Here is a 17,789-nt window from a genome sequence, read left to right on the forward strand (position 1 = left end):
TAGCTGCCCATTATAGTATGTACTGTGCATGAAAAAACACAAAGGAAAAGACCCTGACCTAAGAGAATTTCTATTATATTTGGAGGAAACAGCTCTTACAAATACATGCAAATATAACATACACAACATACAGATTAAATATATATTAGAAACATACATAAATGTACATAAATGTTCTCTATACACACACATACACACACAAACAGAGGTCATTCTGTACTATCAGCAGCTGGGGATATTTTCACAAGAAGGATTTTGTACTGAGGCTTTCACACATTTAGGAGTTCTACAAGTTAACAGAGAGTGCATCCCAAGTCAGCCTGTGCAAGGAAAGGAAGATGGGAACTTGTCAGGTAAGAAAAATAGGCCATTTTTGCTGGAATTCAAAGTTTTTGAAAAAGACAAGCGGTCTTTTCAAGTACCAAACCACCCACACTCGACCTTGGACCAAATTCTTATTTCCTTTCAGAGAACACATTTCTTCATTCATAAAAGCCTTCCTCAGTGGAACCTGTATCCACGACCAAAGTAAGTCTTCCCTCCTTTCCCTCTTCCCTTTCCATACTTCTGCTCACTTCTTTATCTACTCCTCTGCAGACTCTTCTTTTTCTCAGATGAGAGGGGTCAGCTTCCACTCATTTCTAAACTTTGATTAGCCATGAGAGAAACACATACTCAATTCTCTCTCCCTCTTTCACTCCTCTCCTTTCATTACTCTCCCATTTTGTAATGTTCCACTCTAGATGTATGTGTAATCATGTACATGTACATATGATACTTGTATGTATCGACAACTGTCTGTATACTTACATATATGTGAATATTAAATGCATTGTGTATACATACATACATACACGCATGCATAGATACACACATGCATATTGATTTATCTTCCATCAATGTGTTTACACATACTATCTTTGCCCCATTACGTCCACCTGACTTCTGATGTTACCCCCTTCTTTCTGTTCATATTTGGAAAGAAGTTTCTCGTTGGTTTCTCTGCTGTTCTGATGTTATTGCTTTTCTATTTGTTCTGGTTTTCTACATTTTTCTATTGATTGATATATTTGAGAAGCAAAGAATCACTAAAGATTGGATTTTTTCCTAAGAATATTTCAAATGCCTCTTTGTGGACATCAACACATTTTGCACTTTTAGTTCAACTCACATTTGCTGGGTAGATTACTCTGGGCTGCTTTTGAGGGTGTAATAGAGGTCAGATTCTATTACTCTTTGGAACAAATCATCCCTTTCCCTCCTTCATTTTAATGGCTATTTTATGTTATGTAAAGTTCCATTATTTTTCTTTGTGTTTAAAAACCTTTGTTCTGATTATTGGCAGAACTGGTTTCTGAAGTGTATTGTGAAATTTACTAATGATGTATCTTGGAGATTTCAGTCTTGAGTTCTTTTTCCCTCTTCAGACAATCTATGATTTTTTTTTTTTTGGTTTGGTATTTCCATGTTCAAAAGTTATAGACAATTCTTTTATTATTTCCTGCATTGTGCAATCAAAGTCTTTTGTCCTGTCACCATTTCCTTAGAGATCTATGATTCTTCTTTGTTGTTATACTTTCTGTCTTAAAAATCAGCATACTATAATTTTGTAGTGAGCATATGTGTGTTAATGGTGTCGTTTTTTACTCCTTCTAACTTGACTTTCACTGTTGTGTATTTGTATTCCTAATTCATTTCTCATACTTTTGTTTCTTTGGTGAAAATTGACAGTATAGAGTGATTTTTGTTTTTGTATTTCACCCATTATTACTGATCTACAAGACAGAAGTTCTTATTTCAAAGTTCTCATTTCTCTTTTGAACAACTCAGTCATAGCATATTGTGGTTTCATGTACTTCTCTAATTCCAACACGTCTCATGTCTCCTTAGTCATTGGATAATTTTTAATTTTATTTTTCTCTTGCTGGACTTATTCTTAGATGTTTAAACTCATTTACTAGAAATATAGGCCATATTTTTTCCTGCTATTACTGTTTTCCCTTTTGATTAATCTCCTGGTGTTCAAGTAGTTTTAATTTTCTTTTTTCTTTCTGAAATATTTAGTGATTTCAGTTTTCTCTTATATTTATTTTCCTCTATTGCTTACTTTGTAACTCTCTGGATGTGTCTCTTCTGACTTTGATTTTCCTAGTGCTGAGTCTCAAATACTCTCACTCTCTTTTAATACGGAATAATTCATAGTTCACCTGCTTAAGTTTCTCCCTCAAGTCAGTTTTGGATAGACAGAAGGCTACTCTGGCTGCATGCAAAGCATTTTCCTCAAACTTAGTGGAACACTTTGTAGACACACCACACAAATTGTGTCACTTCCTCTATTCCTTATTTCCATATTCCAGAGCTCTCATCCTAGTGCTATTTCCTCTTTTTTTTTAATATTTGCTTTTGAATTTTAAATCCCTGAGGCTTTGTGAGAAGGAGAGCTGGTGTTTGCATTGATATTGAGCTTAATTTTTAACCTAGACACATTTCCTGTTTCTTTTCCTTTTCTCCTAATTCTTTTATAGAGAAATTTGGTAAGACAGAGAGCTGTCCATCTCAATGCTGATTGTGTGGCCATGGGGAGCTTTCATAGTCTGGAGGGTTGAAGAAATGACTGCCCTTCTGTTCTGGCTTGAGCAGTCTTCTTCAGCATGAAGTGCAGACCGCTACGGCATTTCTTTTGAATTCTGATACCCTAAATCATTAAGATATCTGAAATTAATTTGTCTTTATTGCATAATTTCTGTATTAGAAATGTTCACGTTATTAAGAGCATCAAAGAAAATGTCTAATCCTTCACCTTATTTATCATATTACCAACAAACATATTCTTGATACCTAAACAAAATAAAAAGTCAGTAGGGACAAAAAGTATGAAATGAGAATGCTAATATTCATTAGATTGATGTCTTTTTAACAATTTATATAAGTAGCGTAAAAAAGAAAGTAGAGAACTTATAAATTACGAGATAGTTTTTAAATTAGCAATGCAAGGTTTTTCATCACATTGATAACTGTAAAATAATACTTCTCAATATAATGAATAAATAAGTATTACAGATGCTAAAGGATTTGGGTCTAAATAAAGCAGCAATATGACTTAACAATAAAGAAACTATTGAAAAAATTGAATTTTCATTAAAATAGTAAATATTATCTACCTAAATCATGGTTAATATATGATGAGGAAAAGTTGGAGACTTTTCCAAAAGATCAGATGTAAAGCAACGATGACTATTATCATCGCTTCTATTTAACATAATCCTTGAAATGCAAGGTATGTTAATATATTCATTAAAAAGCTGAGGAAATATGGATAGGCAAAGAGAATATAAAGTATTATTTCTATAGGTGATATGATTATTTACTCATAAAACCCTAGATGTCAATCAAAGATAATTATAAGACATAATACAAGTTGACATCAATCACCAGCATGCTCATATATTACATACAAAACCAATCATTCAGAGAGGCTTTAATCTTCTATGCATTTACTATGTGGTACATAATGTATGTAGTGTTGAGCATCTAAATACATGCAAAAAGAATTTCCATTTCTGCCCCGAAGGAGTTTACATCCAAAAGGTGAATGTAATACGTAAAAGGAAGTTGAAAAGAGTATACTGAAAAGAGGTCATCATGTGTATTACGAGAGTCAGAACGGTAATCAGGGAGGAATGAAGCATATACCATACAATACCTTCTCCTCGCACCAAAAATTGAGGCTTTCAAAGGAAACCCATTAATTCAAGAAGGTGGATGGAATGGTGAAGAAATTTTCTGGGGTGAGAAGGTCCCGTATATTGAAAGAATTTCCCAAGGGAAAAGGAGGCTTAAGTCATGATGACAAAGAGAAGAACACAGCCACTGGGGAATGGGAGAAGAACTAGAATTGAAGATACATTCAAAATAACAAAAGAAACATGAAAAATTGACTGTTTCTCTGATTTTGAGATATCTATTTATAAAATTCTTAGTAGAAATTTCAAAAAAGTTAATAAAAATGTCAATTGCTCATACATACGTTGTGTGATTATAAGATAAATTATAATCTTTCCACCTAAATTAATTTACCACTCTGAACCATGCCATTGATAAAAAGGGAAAAAATGTCAAGAACCACAAGGGTAAAATAAAAATAAAAAAGATGGAAAATAAATGGATGTTTCAGGGCAACATCTCAAATTGTACTAAAAAGGAGAGTGAGACAGAGATACAGACAGAGAGAGAGTGAGACAGACAGATAGACAGACAGAGAATGAAGAAAAAGAGATAACCCTAGTATCATAAGTGTTCAATAAACTCAAAGCTAAGGTAGTTGAGAAACAAAGCACTATCTCATAACAAACAAGGGCCCAACTGGACAGCAGTCTGACACAAATAAGGTTTAAATCAATACTGCACAATAGATATAATCCAATTCAATACAATACAATAAACATTCAGCAAGCACCTACTGTGTGCTAAGCAGTGGGGAGACAATGAAAAGACAAATAAAAAGACAAGAAAACTGTAACTGCCTCCAAGTTTCTAACAATATAATAGTGGTGGGAAAAAAATATACAGAAAATTATGGTTGCAAAGTCTGGGAGGTGGTAAAACAATTTGCTGGGGAGGGGGGAAGGACAATGGGACACCAGGGGGCATGTTATTGTGTGAACCTAGGCAGAGTACCAGATTCAGAGTGGAGTGAACCACAATCTTGTTTCTGCTCTAAAAGGAAGGCAATTGGAGTAGTTTGGCACTCTACCCTGTAGCCTCCAATCAGAGGCAAGAGGTGGGTGAGAAGGTAGTGTCAATCAAGGCTTGAGGTAATAGTATGGTGATAAGATTAGAGGTGATGATATAAGTTGGAAAGGGCATCTCCTTCCATGAAGGTGAAACCAGAGAGAGCACCAGATGCAGAGTGGTGTACTTATTGGAATATATGCCTATATAGGGTCTAAATGGTTATATTATCTAAATATAAAAAGTTACAAATTATATTAATATATAAAGTCCCATCATAAACAAATTAGAGGAACAAGGAAGTAATTACCTTAAAAATTTATGAAGAAGGGAAAAGATCATGAAATATCAGTAGAGAAAGACCATAAGAATATTAAATGTAAGTTTTTCATTCCATAAAATTGAAATGTTTTAGAGAATACAATTGAATAAAATTAAAACTAGGAGGGAAATAAGTTTAAAAAGACATGTTTAAACAAGTTTCCCTCATAAAAGGCTCATATCAAAGACATAAGGTACTTATGAAAATTTATGAAATAAATCAATTTAATAATATAGATACTTACATGATAATACATAGGCAGATTTCAAAGGTCAGAATCCACAGAATGGAAAATCACATGGACCAATAATCTAAATCACCAAGAAGTAAAGAAATACAGGAATTCAGATTCTACCTCAATCCCATTAGGGTGAATGAAGCAAGAAAATGTTAGAGATGTTACAGAAAAGAAGAAAAATAATGGTGCACATGTGAATTTGTTAGATTATTCTGGAAATCAATTTGTAGTTACTCCTCTAAATTATTAAAATATATGTGCACTTTGATTGTGATATACTACTAAATTTATATCCTGAAAAAATAAAAAAAAAAGAATAGTAAGTATAGTATCTGTGTGTATATGTATGTATATATGGGTGCACATATATATACATATATACTCACATATCTACATATACACATAAACAATTTAATGAGCGCAGAAGGGTGCATATAATTGAGCTTTAGGTTTCAGGGTTCATGTTATATTATTGCATTTATTGGTTTCAAAGTGTCTCAAAGTTGTTTTCTCTATAATTTAGTTGTATAGAATTCCCCCTCCATTTCTCTTAAATTTGCTTTACAGTAGTATATACAATGCTTCAAAAATTTCTTTAGAAAGTAATGTCATTTTTTTTGTGGTCACCATGACATTCAATTATAGCCATATTACTTCTGTTTTTATATATCCCAATATGAGGGGTCTCTTTCAATTTTTGTCTATTATGAAATTAGAATATTTATGTATGTTTATATATGTATATATGCAGGTATATATGTATACATGCACATATATTCCAAATATACACACTTATATATTATATTAATAATAATTCCATTTGTAATATATATATTCATTAAGGTACAAACTAACAGATAAAAATACATTTACAAAAATAGCATCAGAAGTAAACTGGTCACGTAAATACTAAATTGTTTTTTCTCTGTCTTTTCTAGATGGAAATGACAAAATGAAGTAGTCATGAGTTACTGGTTCCAGTTGCAGACATCTTGCTCAATGGCACAAATTTGTAGGATGGTAGATTTTAGACTTTAAAAGCTCCTGACTTCACATTCTGAACCAAGTGGTTCCTCTGTCACGAGCATCTTCATCTACGTTAGGTTCTGTATTATTGGGATTTTTATAATATACATTTTTTACCTAAGAAGAAGTCAACCTGTATATCAAAGAAGAACTCTTTACAAATGAAGAACTAAACAAAATATTAGGAGCTTTCCTATCAATAATACCTTTCTGAATATCCATATGAAAACAATTAAAGAGACACTCCCCACGATTTTTTTTCCTGTATGGGAGTGAACAGTAATTGTACTGGACATAGAAACTGCCTCCTTAATCTCAGGAAATATATTCTACAGTTGAAATTTAGGATTTCAGGTCAACTGCTTTTGTCTGTTTTATACTCCTATTAATGAAAAGAGAATGACTACTAAGGACATAGCACTGGGGCTCTTTTTTCTGTTTCAGACTGGACTGGGAGTCCTGGGGAACTCCTTCCTCTTGGGTCTCTATACCATCACCTTCTTCACTGGTCCCAGGCTGAGGCCCATTAACTTGCTTCTCATGCATCTGGCCTTTGTCAATGACTTGGTGCTTCTCTTCAAAGGGATTATTCACACAATGTCTACTTTCGGACTCACCGATTTCTTGGATGATGTGGGATGTAAAGTTATCTTTTACTTTCACAAAGTGGCCCGTGATCTTTCCCTCTGTACTACCTGCCTCCTGAGTAGCTTCCAAGCCATCACTTTAAGTCCTAGAAACTCCTGGTGGGCAAAACTTAAAGCTATATCCCCAAAGTGTATTGTCTCATTGTTTCTCTTGTGTTGGGCCTTCAATCTATTGAAAAATATCATGATTCTTGCAATTATAAAAGGTCCACTGGGAAACAAAAATATCACTGATGGACAAGATTACATTTATTGTGCTGCTCCCTTTCCACCTCCATTTAATATTGCAATATATCTTCTCATAGTCTTCCTTCCTGACTTATTGTGTATAGGATTCATGTTGAGAACCAGTGGACATATGGTCTTTTTGTTGCATAGACACCATAAAAGAGTGCAGTACATTCATGGTAACAATCTCACCCCTAGTGTTTCCCCAGAGACCAGAGCCACCCAAACAATCCTGTTGCTGGTTATCCTATTTGTCTCCTTTTACTCTCTGAATTGTATCTTAATATTGTGTATTCCCAAGGGACAATCTTCCTGGTTCGTTCACTTCTCTACCTTCCTGGCTGCCTGCTTCCCAGCTTGTAGCTCTTTTGTTCTAATAGTCAGTGACTCCCATTTCTATAAAAATTTCTTGACACTTTGGAAAAGACGATACAGTTCTGAGACAACTTGTGAAATTCACCTAACCCACCAAAATGGCTAAAATCATAAAAGAGGAAAATAATCTGTCTGTCTTGAGCTGCATGGAAACAGGAACAGCAATATAATCTTGGAGGTATGGATTTGTCAGGAGATTCTGGAAGGAAATTTGGATCTGTGTCCCCCAAATAGTTTGCTGGTGAACACTATTTAACCCCTCTGCCAATACTAGTTATATTCCAAAGAGATAATAAAGGAACCTGTCTGTACCGAAATATATCTAGAACCTCATGCCATAGCAATACCAAACTAGAAACTATATGTTTCCTTCCTTGGGGTAAGTGCCTGAAAACTGTATGATATTTCACATTTATATCATTCATCATCTCAGATGATAATTCATTAGAATCCATCAGTTTTCAAAGTCTTTCCTAAAATTCCCCCAATAATAGAATACAGTAATACAGATTTCGTTCGACCAGGCCAGAGTGTAGGTTGACTAACCCATCCCCCCTTTTCTGTCCCATGCTTCTCTCAATGAAGTGCAAATTCAAATTGTCTCTTTTGTCTGATTTGTCACATTGTTGACTTATAATGAGTTTCACACTCACATATTTTTCATATGAACTCTTGCATAAGCATGTTTTCCCTCTTCTGGGACTTGTGCAATTGGTTTTTGTCCGTATTCCATTTCACTTAGGTATAGGAACAACCATATTCCTTGGTTCTCACTGTGAAGCCTGTTCTGGACCTGTCCATGATGAATTTGTGCAGACAATGTCTTACCTTGACTGTCACTCAGTCAGTCATGAGGAGGGCATTGGTAGGGTATATCTTAAATGTATCTCAAATAGAATGAATAAGTTTTTAAAAATCATCCTAAAGTAGATTCTTCACACATAGCATACACACACGTAGGCATACACACATACAGAGTCATAGTCATCAAAACATGGGATAAAGTAAGAAAAGCACAAGTAACTAGAAGAAGGTATTTGACAGAGAGCACAGACAGCAGGTTAGAAAATAAAAATAACTAAAGACTGAGGAAAATTTTCTTGTGTTTTCACAGCCTCTTACAAGAAGACTTAAGTCAAGAAGCAAATGGCATTGAGCAGCCTAAGATCAAAGAACACTTTCTCACAGTTATGTAATACGAAGATGGTACTCTCTATGAAGGAGATGATGAAGACTCATAGTAATCCTGGGTCTACTCACTGCCAGGTGGCTTTGAACAAGTCACTTTTGCTTCACCAGCATCAATTATGAGCTCTAATATAAGATCATTGAACTAAGTGAACTCCAAGGAAATTCTATGGCAGAGGCCATTGGCTGCCTGGAATGAGACACCTCCTCCTTAGCCGAACTTCCCTCGCTGTCATTAATATCAAGAAAGCCTATTCTGCTCACCTTTCCCTGGTTGGATAATGAAGAAGCAGAAAGGACCACTCCTTTTACTGAACACTGAAAAAAAATAAACCCATCACCCCAAGTAACAGGTTGCCTGAGATTAGAGACCTCCACTTTAGGGATTTTTGGAGAACAATTTCGAAAAACATTTCTCACTCCACCGCGTTCTATGAATTACTCTTATCAATAAATATTAGTATTGTCCCATAGCATCAAATTTCTGTCCTTCACTCCTGTTATCTTTTCGATTCAGAATAATTCTGCTGAGTTGGAAACCACTTTTCCAGAGTAGACTTCATTGTCAGTCCTTCCTTGACCCAACTCAAATTCTGTCCACCTCTGCCCTTCATTTTATACATCACTCTTTGGAATCTATTCTTACCAGTTCCCTTTTGTTTTGGAAATCTTCTTTTCAAACTCTCTATTTTCTGACACTTTCCTATTTCTGGATTTCTCCTCAAAGACCTTTCATCCCTCTGCGGACTTTTCACTGCTGGACGATCCTTCTCTCAAGCATTGTAACATCCAGAGTGCCATTTTTCAGACCCTCAATCAGAAGCCTCTCCTCTTTTAATATTCACCTCATCTGTCTATTATAATATCTGGATAATATATTTTTCTAATATCCAAGCCTCTAAATTGCTCTCCCTCCATTCCCTTGGAGTTAAGTATCAGGCTTACAGTCTACTCCTCTACATCATACTGAGGCCCCTGGCCTTCTAGCTCATCGTCATCCTTAGCTCCCTTAATGCCCAGCTCTGCTCTACCTCAGCCAGTAACAGAGGTGATCAAAACTCAGACTTCATGAGTACTCAAAACTCTTCTTTCACTAGAACATTGAAATTCTCTTCTAATCAAAATTTTCTGTCCTATCAGTTCTCTTAAGTCTATTCTTTACCTTCATGACAAGCTCCCGCCCTGTGTGTTAAAGGAAAAAAGATTGCTGGACTTGAAGTATAAAGATCTGAGTTCAAATTTCTGCCTTGGATTATGGTTTTTAATCCATTCTGCTAAACATCTTTTTTTTGGGGGGGAGAGTTCATCCCATTCACATTCACAGTTATGATTACTATCTGTGTCTTTCCCTCCATCCTCTTTCCATCCATATATGCTTTTAGTTCTCCCTTCTCCCTTCCCCTCCACAAGAGAGTTTTAATTTTTGACTACCACCTCCCTCTGTCTTCCCTCCCCTAGTTCAGTCTGCCACTTTATTACTCTCTCATTCCCTTACTACTTCTTCCCTCCCCTTTACTCTCTCCTTTCTTGTCTTTCCTCTTTCCCCTCCTACTGCCTATATAGTTAGTTAGATTTCTACACTTAACTGAGTTTACAGTTCCCTCTTCAAACAATGCTCATCACCCTCCCATATTTTCCTCTACTGTAATATATTTTTGCCTCTTCTTGTGATCTAATGTACCTTTTTCTTCCTCCTCATTTTCACATCTTCTGTTACAATCCCTTCACACCCTTAAATCTCTTTTTATCATCACATCATTACTTTACACCCACTCTCTCTAAGTATATCCCTTTTATACATCATAATAAATATATAATTCTCAAGATTAGCAAGTATCATCTTCCCTCATAGGGATGTAAACAGTTTGCCCATATTGAATAACAAGTTTTTTTTCCCTCTGTTCATCTTTTATGCCTCTCTTGAGACCTGTGTTTGAAGATCGAATTTTCTATTGATCTCTATTGATCTCTGACCTTTTCATCAGGAATGTCTGGAAATCCTTTATTTCATTAAATATCCATCTCATTGCCTAAAATATTATGCTCAATTTTGCTGGGTAATTGATCCGTGCTTGTCTTCTTCAAAAGTTTTATATTTTTAAATGATACATGAATTAAATAGAGAAAGAGGAGATAGATGAATTGGTCATTCAGCTGAAAAAACTAGAAAAAGAAGAAATTGAAAGTCTCCAAGTAAATACCAAATGGGAAGTACTGAAAGCTAAAGGAGAGATTAAGAAAATTGAAATTAAGATAATTTTAGAAGTAACAAATAAAACTAAGAGTTGGTTTTTATGAAAAAATAATTTTGAAAAATATTTGGATAATTTGACTAAAAAAACAAAGAAGAAAACCAAATTAACAGTATCAAAAATGAAAAGTGTAAACTAACCAGGAGGAAATCAAAACAATAACTAAAATTAATTTGCCCAACTGAATGCCCATCACTTTGACAATCTAAATGAAATGAATGATTATATTTCCCTCCATCCTATCCTGTCCCCTATTGCTTCTATTCGCCCTTTTGATCCTGTCCCTCCCCAAGAGTGCAGACTTCAAATTACTCCCTCCTCCCACTGCCCTCCCTTCCATCATCCCCCTCACCCTGCTTATCCCCTTATCCCCCACTTTCCTGTATTGTAAGATAGGTTTTCATACCAAAATGAGTTTGCATTTTATTCCTTCCTTTAGTGGAATGTGATGAGAGTAAACTTCATGTTTTTCTCTCACCTCCCTTCTTTTTCCCTGCACTAAAAAGTCTTTTTCTTGTCTCTTTTATGAGAGATAATTTGCCCCGTTCTATTTCTCCATTTCTCCTCCCTATATATTTCTCTCTCACCCCTTAATTTCATTTTTTTAACATATGATCCCATCTTATTCAATTGACTCTATGCTCTCTGTCTCTCTGTGTGTATGCATATGGGTGTGTGTGTAATTCCACCCACTACCCAGATACTGAAAAGTTTCAAGAGTTACAAATATTGTCTTTCCATGTAGGAATGTAAACAATTCAACTTTAGTAAGTCCCTTATGACTTCTCTTTGCTGGTTACCTTTTCATGCTTCTCTTCATTCTTGTGTTTGAAAGTCAAATTTTCTTTTCAGCTCTGGTCTTTTCATCAAGAATGCTTGAAAGTCCTCTATTTCATTGAAAGACCAATTTTTCCCCGAAGTATAATAGTCAGTTTTTCTGGGTAGGTGATTCTTGGTTTTAGCCCTAGTTCCTTTGACTTCTGGAATATCCTATTCCATGCCCTTCAATCCCTTAGTGTAGAAGGTGCTAGATCTTGTGTTATCCTGAATGTGTTTCCACAATACTTGAATTGTTTCTTTCTAGCTGCTTGCGATATTTTCTCCTTGACCTGGGAACTCTGGAATTTGGCCACAATGTTTGTAGGAGTTTCTCTTTTTGGATCCCTTTCCAGTGGTGATCAGTGGATTCTTTCAATATTTATTTTGCCCTCTAGTTCTAGAATCTCAGGGCAGTTTTCCTTGATAATTTCATGAAAGATGATGTCTAGGCTCTTTTTTTTTTTTATCATGGCTTTCAGGTAGTCCCATAATTTTTAAATTGTCTCTCCTGAATCTATTCTCTGGGTCAGTTGTTTTTCCAATGAGATATTTCACATTATCTTCCATATTTTCATTCTTTTGGTTTTATTTTGTTATTTCTTGGTTTCTCATAAAGTCATTGGCCTCCATCTGTTCCATTCTAAGTTTGAAAGAACTATTTTCTTCAGTGAGCTTTTGAACCTCCTTTTCCATTTGGTTAATTCTGTTTTTGAAAGCATTCTTCTCCTCATTGGCTTTTTGAATCTCTTTTGCCAATTGAGTTAACCTATTTTTCAAGGTGTTATTTTCTTCAGCATTTTTTGGGGTCTCCTTTAGCAATGTGTTGACCTGCTTTTCATGCTTCTCTTTCATCTCTCTCATTTCTCTTCCCAGTTTTTCCTCCACCTCTCTTACTTGATTTTCAAAATCCTTTTTGAGCTCTTCCATGGCCTAAGCCCATTGTATATTTATTTTGGATGTGTGGGATACAGAAGCCTTGACTTCTGTGTCTTTCCCTGATGGTAAGCATTGTTCTTCCTCATTCAAAAGGAAGGGAGAAATTATCTGTTCACCAAGAAAGTAACCTTCTATAGTCTTATTTTTTCCCATTTTCTGGGCATTTCCCCAGCCAGTGACTTGACTTTTGAGTTTTCTTTCCACACCCACTTCCCCTCCAGATCTGCCCAGCCAGTACTTGGGGTCTGAGATTTAAGTGCTGCTTCCCAGCCTCAGGGCTTTGGGTGGGGGCAGGGCTGTTATTCAACGTGAGATTAAGGTTAGGTGCTCAGGTTGGGGCAGGGCAGCCACAGGGGAGTCAGTTCCCTCAGGGGGTTTATGCAGAGACCTTCGACAATGGATCTGAGCTCCTGCCTGTTTGGGGAGCCCCTGTCTGCTCCTGCCCCTGCTGCTGCCTCCCGAGGGGGCCTGAGTTATGGGGACACCCCACTCCCCTCTCAACCAGCCAAAGAGACCCTCTCACCAACCCTTGTCACGTGTGGGTGGAGGGATCTGTGCGGCTATTGGAGATTCTGTCCCTGAAGTCTGCTCAGATCTGCTCCTCTCAGGCTGAGCAGCCAAAGCAGGGCTGGGCTCTGCTCTGGTCTGGTGCACGATGGACCTTTTGAGTCAGGTTTTCAGGTGTGTCTGGAACAGAAATCTCCTCCATTGTTCTATGGGTTCTGCTCCAGAATTTGTTGGGAGTTCTTCTTTACAGATATTTTATAGGCTGTGGGTTCAGAGCTACCATATGTGTGTCTTTCTACTCCACCATCTTGGCTCCTCCCTCGAGAATTGAACATTGTGTCAATGATCATGAGTAACCACAAAGTGGCTCTTCTTTGTAGGAGAGTGGGGGGATCCAGAAGTATAATACCACTAAAAATGTCGTGTGTCGTATACTTTGGTCTTGCAGCACAGCAAGGGCTGAAATCCAGAGTTGTGAATTACTCTGGTCATGAGGGTTTCTCTACTCATATGTTTCACTCTTATGCATCTACAAGTTTGTACCCACTCTTCTACACAGAGCTTGCATGCATGGCTGAGGGAATGTTACCCAGGATTCTAGAAGAAATGTTAAAATTATGCTGCTTTGCACTTGTTGTTTAAGAGAAGTTTCATTGTTAGGTATAAAAGGTATTGATTGATTTATTGGGATGAAAAGGACATCAATAGGGACTTTGAATCTAAAGTTCCAAGCAGTGTGTGTATAGTACCTTTGCAAGACAGGTAACACTAACATGCAGGAGGGCTGATATCAGAGGTTCACTCCTGATCTGGTCAGACAAGAGCATAGCTTTAGAGGAGTTAAAAGTCTTACTTTATTCTAGTCTAGTATTCTCAGTGGGAGTTGCTACTAATGACAGCAGAAACTTCTGCAGCATTTCCTAATCATCCTTCTCACAGGGGCTGACTACAAGGAGGGGGCAACTACCCTCGCATCTTCATGGGGTTAATCGAGACAAGCACAGCTTGTACATTTCCCTAAATCCCCTGAAACCCCAATAGTGGTCAGTTGAGGCAAATACACATTGCCCACAAGACTTGAAGGGCATGCACAACAAAGCATACACAACATTCCAGCTTGCACATTCGACCCTAAAGGTTCTCAACTTACTGAGCAGTGCCCACTTGCTTTATGGGGCAATACACCAGAAAACATGTTGCCACCATTAGTCTCACAAGATTTTATTATGTTATCATTATATCTCACTGTGCCATCACAGTGGATATTTACAATCAAAGCACAAACAATTATGTTACTAATTACTACATAATGTTGTGAAGCATGGTGGAGATATTTACAATTCATGAGCCCAGGAAATAGAGATTGTTATGACCATGGATACTGGGATACCAACCTCAAAGAAAGAATAACAAAAATCCACCATACACACTAAAATGCACCTTACTTACAACCCTGAAAGAGTCTCATCATCCTAATGAACAAAACAGGTCTAATGTAGCTCTACACATGGAGTCACCCTTTCAGAGCAAAACCAGCAATAATAGCCCAAATTCTTTCCCAGCTGTAGGAAATTTGAATATCAACTAGCACCCTGTTTCCCAGGAGTCTTATACTAATACCCAATACAAAGAATCTAGGCTAGGCTCAGGTCAGAACTTTGAACTATCTCACTGCAATGCTTCAACCCAGTTAAGCATCATGTAAATACCCACTGAGTTTTAGTGACATACAATACCCAATTGAACTGGGATTCCCAGTAGACCTGAGCTATTCCTGTCTGCCCTAAGTGCCCTGTTATATTTTAAGTTACTCTCCTCAATAAAACTACTTGCCTTACTATCTTGTCATATGTTCCATGTTTCCTTGATCTTCATTATTATTACTTTTATCCTGTATCTACACACATATCAATGATATTAGGGATATTCCATACCAGCGATCACCCCTGGACCCTGACAGTTGAGGAGTAGCCATGTAATGATATGACCATAAGATCTGCCGGCATTTATGCAGGTTGAAATGAGTTAGTCAAAACCAAGAAAAAAAGTTAGTTACTCTACAAACACTTCATTGCAGTCATATAAGAAAATGAAATCAAATTCATAAACATTAACAGAGGAGACCAAACTATATATACTTGCAGAAAACTTGATGGAGTATCTAACTAATTATATATATATATATATACTATACTTCAGTATAGAGAAACAGACACAAACACACATATACGTGGGGATGTTTATACACTATATAAAATACATATATAGCAACATATGTTTATTTATAAATATATATACATATATGTGAAACATAAACTGTTAATTCTGAAGTGCCACATAAAGGCTAACTTGTTATATTTCATGTAATTTTTACATAACCCATTCCCTAGAAAATCAATGAAGAAAACTGATGAATGTTTTCATATGAATGTCCAATACAGATGTAAAGAATTATGGAGGAATGCTGCTCTATTATAAACTCCCCTAAAACATCTAAATTGGCAATGGATGGAAGAATGATTGAGAAGACCGAAAAGAAACACTAGGAAGCTCCTACATCCAGTCCCGTGCAGTGAAGGAAGATCTCCAGAACTCAGTACTTGTTTAGAGACGGATAATGTAAAAATGGGTAGTTGACAATGCAAGCTCCAGCGAACAGACTGAATCTGACAGGATTCCTGAACTGAGACATTATATGTGTTGGAAGCCAGCCTAAGATCTGCATGTGTTCTGAACAGAACCTACCAGGAAGATTCAGAGGCTAGCTTCTCCATTCTGTTAAAGAAGACCTATGGAATGCAGGCATTCTGATGTTACATTTGAAAATTAAGGCAAATTGAGAGACAATTTCACAGAAAGCTCAAAGAGTCAATGGCTTCTCTCAGTTACCAAAGACCATGAGACAGGACTTTGCAGCTTTCATGAAGTTTTGGGAAGTACAGGAGAACACAAATAGAATTGAGTAGGAGGGGAAAACAGTGTAATTGGTTCCAGGCTAGATAGCACCATGAGGGTGGGGACAGCATCTATGGTTACAGAGAGGAAGCTGGCTGGCAGTCACAAGGGGCTAGTAATCACCCCCTCAGTCATTAAAGAGTGCTGATTTATGGGACCCAATTGCATCCTAAAGATCGCAGATATTAGACCACGAAGACACCAGGAAGTCTCCCTGGCTTCTAGGAGTGATCAGACTTTCCTCGTTTGTAAAATGACAAGCAAGAATGGATAATATATCATGTGGAAATGTAACAGTACAGCTTGTAAGCTTTCAAAACTAGCAATTCCACTTCATAGAATTTCCTAGGACCTGAAAGTATGAGGGATGACAAGTTTTATTTTTAGCAAACTCATGGGAAACTGAACTCCTGTGTGTTCAAGGTTAGGGACAGTGCACCAGACGCCCTGATGTCCATCTAAGTCTCTCAAGGACAACAGATTTCTTTGATGACAGAGCAGAACAGTAATTATCAGGCAAAGCACACTTCTAAACTGTTTTTTGTTGGTGTGTTCATCCTCTGTTTTTGAAAAAGACCAAAACATCAGAGAAATGATGACATGACTGGCATTTGACTTTGTTTTGAGTAAGGGAATGCTGTTCAAGTTCACCAGACTCATTTTCTCCTCCCAAGCAATCTGGACCCAGTGATCAGATATTGCTCAGGATGATTGGAGATGGTCCAGGATTCAATGGGAGACCTTGGCCTTTTTAGTCTAAGGCCTTTTCAGGTACTCACTTAGAGGGAAGTAACACCCATACAGTGCCTCTTGAAGAAAAATTCAAGGAATGATCCCTTTAATGAGCAAAAGAAAAACAAATGAGTAAATCAAGCTGGGAGGGAAAGAGAAAGAGTTACTATTGATAATCACTCGAAGCCAGGAGGGTCCAGAAACCAGTCATTAAGTGGGGCTTTGTCAAGGTCTTCCTGTTGGACCTCTGTGTTCTTCAGAGTGCACCGGGTTTAAGGGTTTTTGAAAATACAAAGAAGAAAGAAAGAAAGAAAGAGAGAAAGAACAAAAGAATGAAGGAAGGAAGGAAGGAAGGAAGGAAGGAAGGAAGGAAGGAAGGAAGGAAGGAAGGAAGGAAGGAAGGAAGGAAGGAAAGAAGGAAAGAAGGAAGGAAAGAAGGAAGGAAGGAAATAGGGAAAAGAAAGACATCTAGCCAGTAAATGCCAAGTTAACTGGGCAGCCTCTGGCCATCCAAATTTACCTTCTTTTGGAGAGAAGGAAGGGCAGAGAGAGACAGATCAGAGAGGATGACTTGAGTTGCGGAGTCAGCTGGCTCCCCATTCAGGCAGCTCTGTCTTCTCTCAGGTTGAGTTGTCCTTCATTTTCAAAGAAAACCATGACATCAGAGAAATGATGACATGACTTACACTTGACTTTGTTCTGAGTAAAGGAGGGCATACAAGTTTACCAACCTCAATTTCTCCTCCTGAGCCATCTGGATCCAGTGATCAGATATTCCTCAGGATGACTGGAGATGACCTAGATGCAATGAGAGTCCTTGATCTTTTAGGCTA

The 17,789-nt window shown here is 37.0% G+C and overlaps 1 protein-coding gene across 1 annotated transcript; it reads left to right on the plus strand.

Moving 5' to 3' along the window:
• Nucleotides 1-6,716: 6,716 nt before the first annotated feature.
• LOC140507516 (vomeronasal type-1 receptor 1-like) lies at nucleotides 6,717-7,673 on the plus strand. Its single transcript, XM_072615581.1, has one exon. It carries the CDS (start codon nucleotides 6,717-6,719, stop codon nucleotides 7,671-7,673), a length of 957 nt encoding a protein of 318 aa, XP_072471682.1.
• The last annotated feature ends 10,116 nt before the right edge of the window (nucleotides 7,674-17,789 follow it).

Source organism: Notamacropus eugenii, chromosome 5 (genome assembly GCF_028372415.1).
Source record: "Notamacropus eugenii isolate mMacEug1 chromosome 5, mMacEug1.pri_v2, whole genome shotgun sequence".
In the NCBI taxonomy this organism is placed as follows: Eukaryota; Metazoa; Chordata; class Mammalia; order Diprotodontia; family Macropodidae; genus Notamacropus; species Notamacropus eugenii.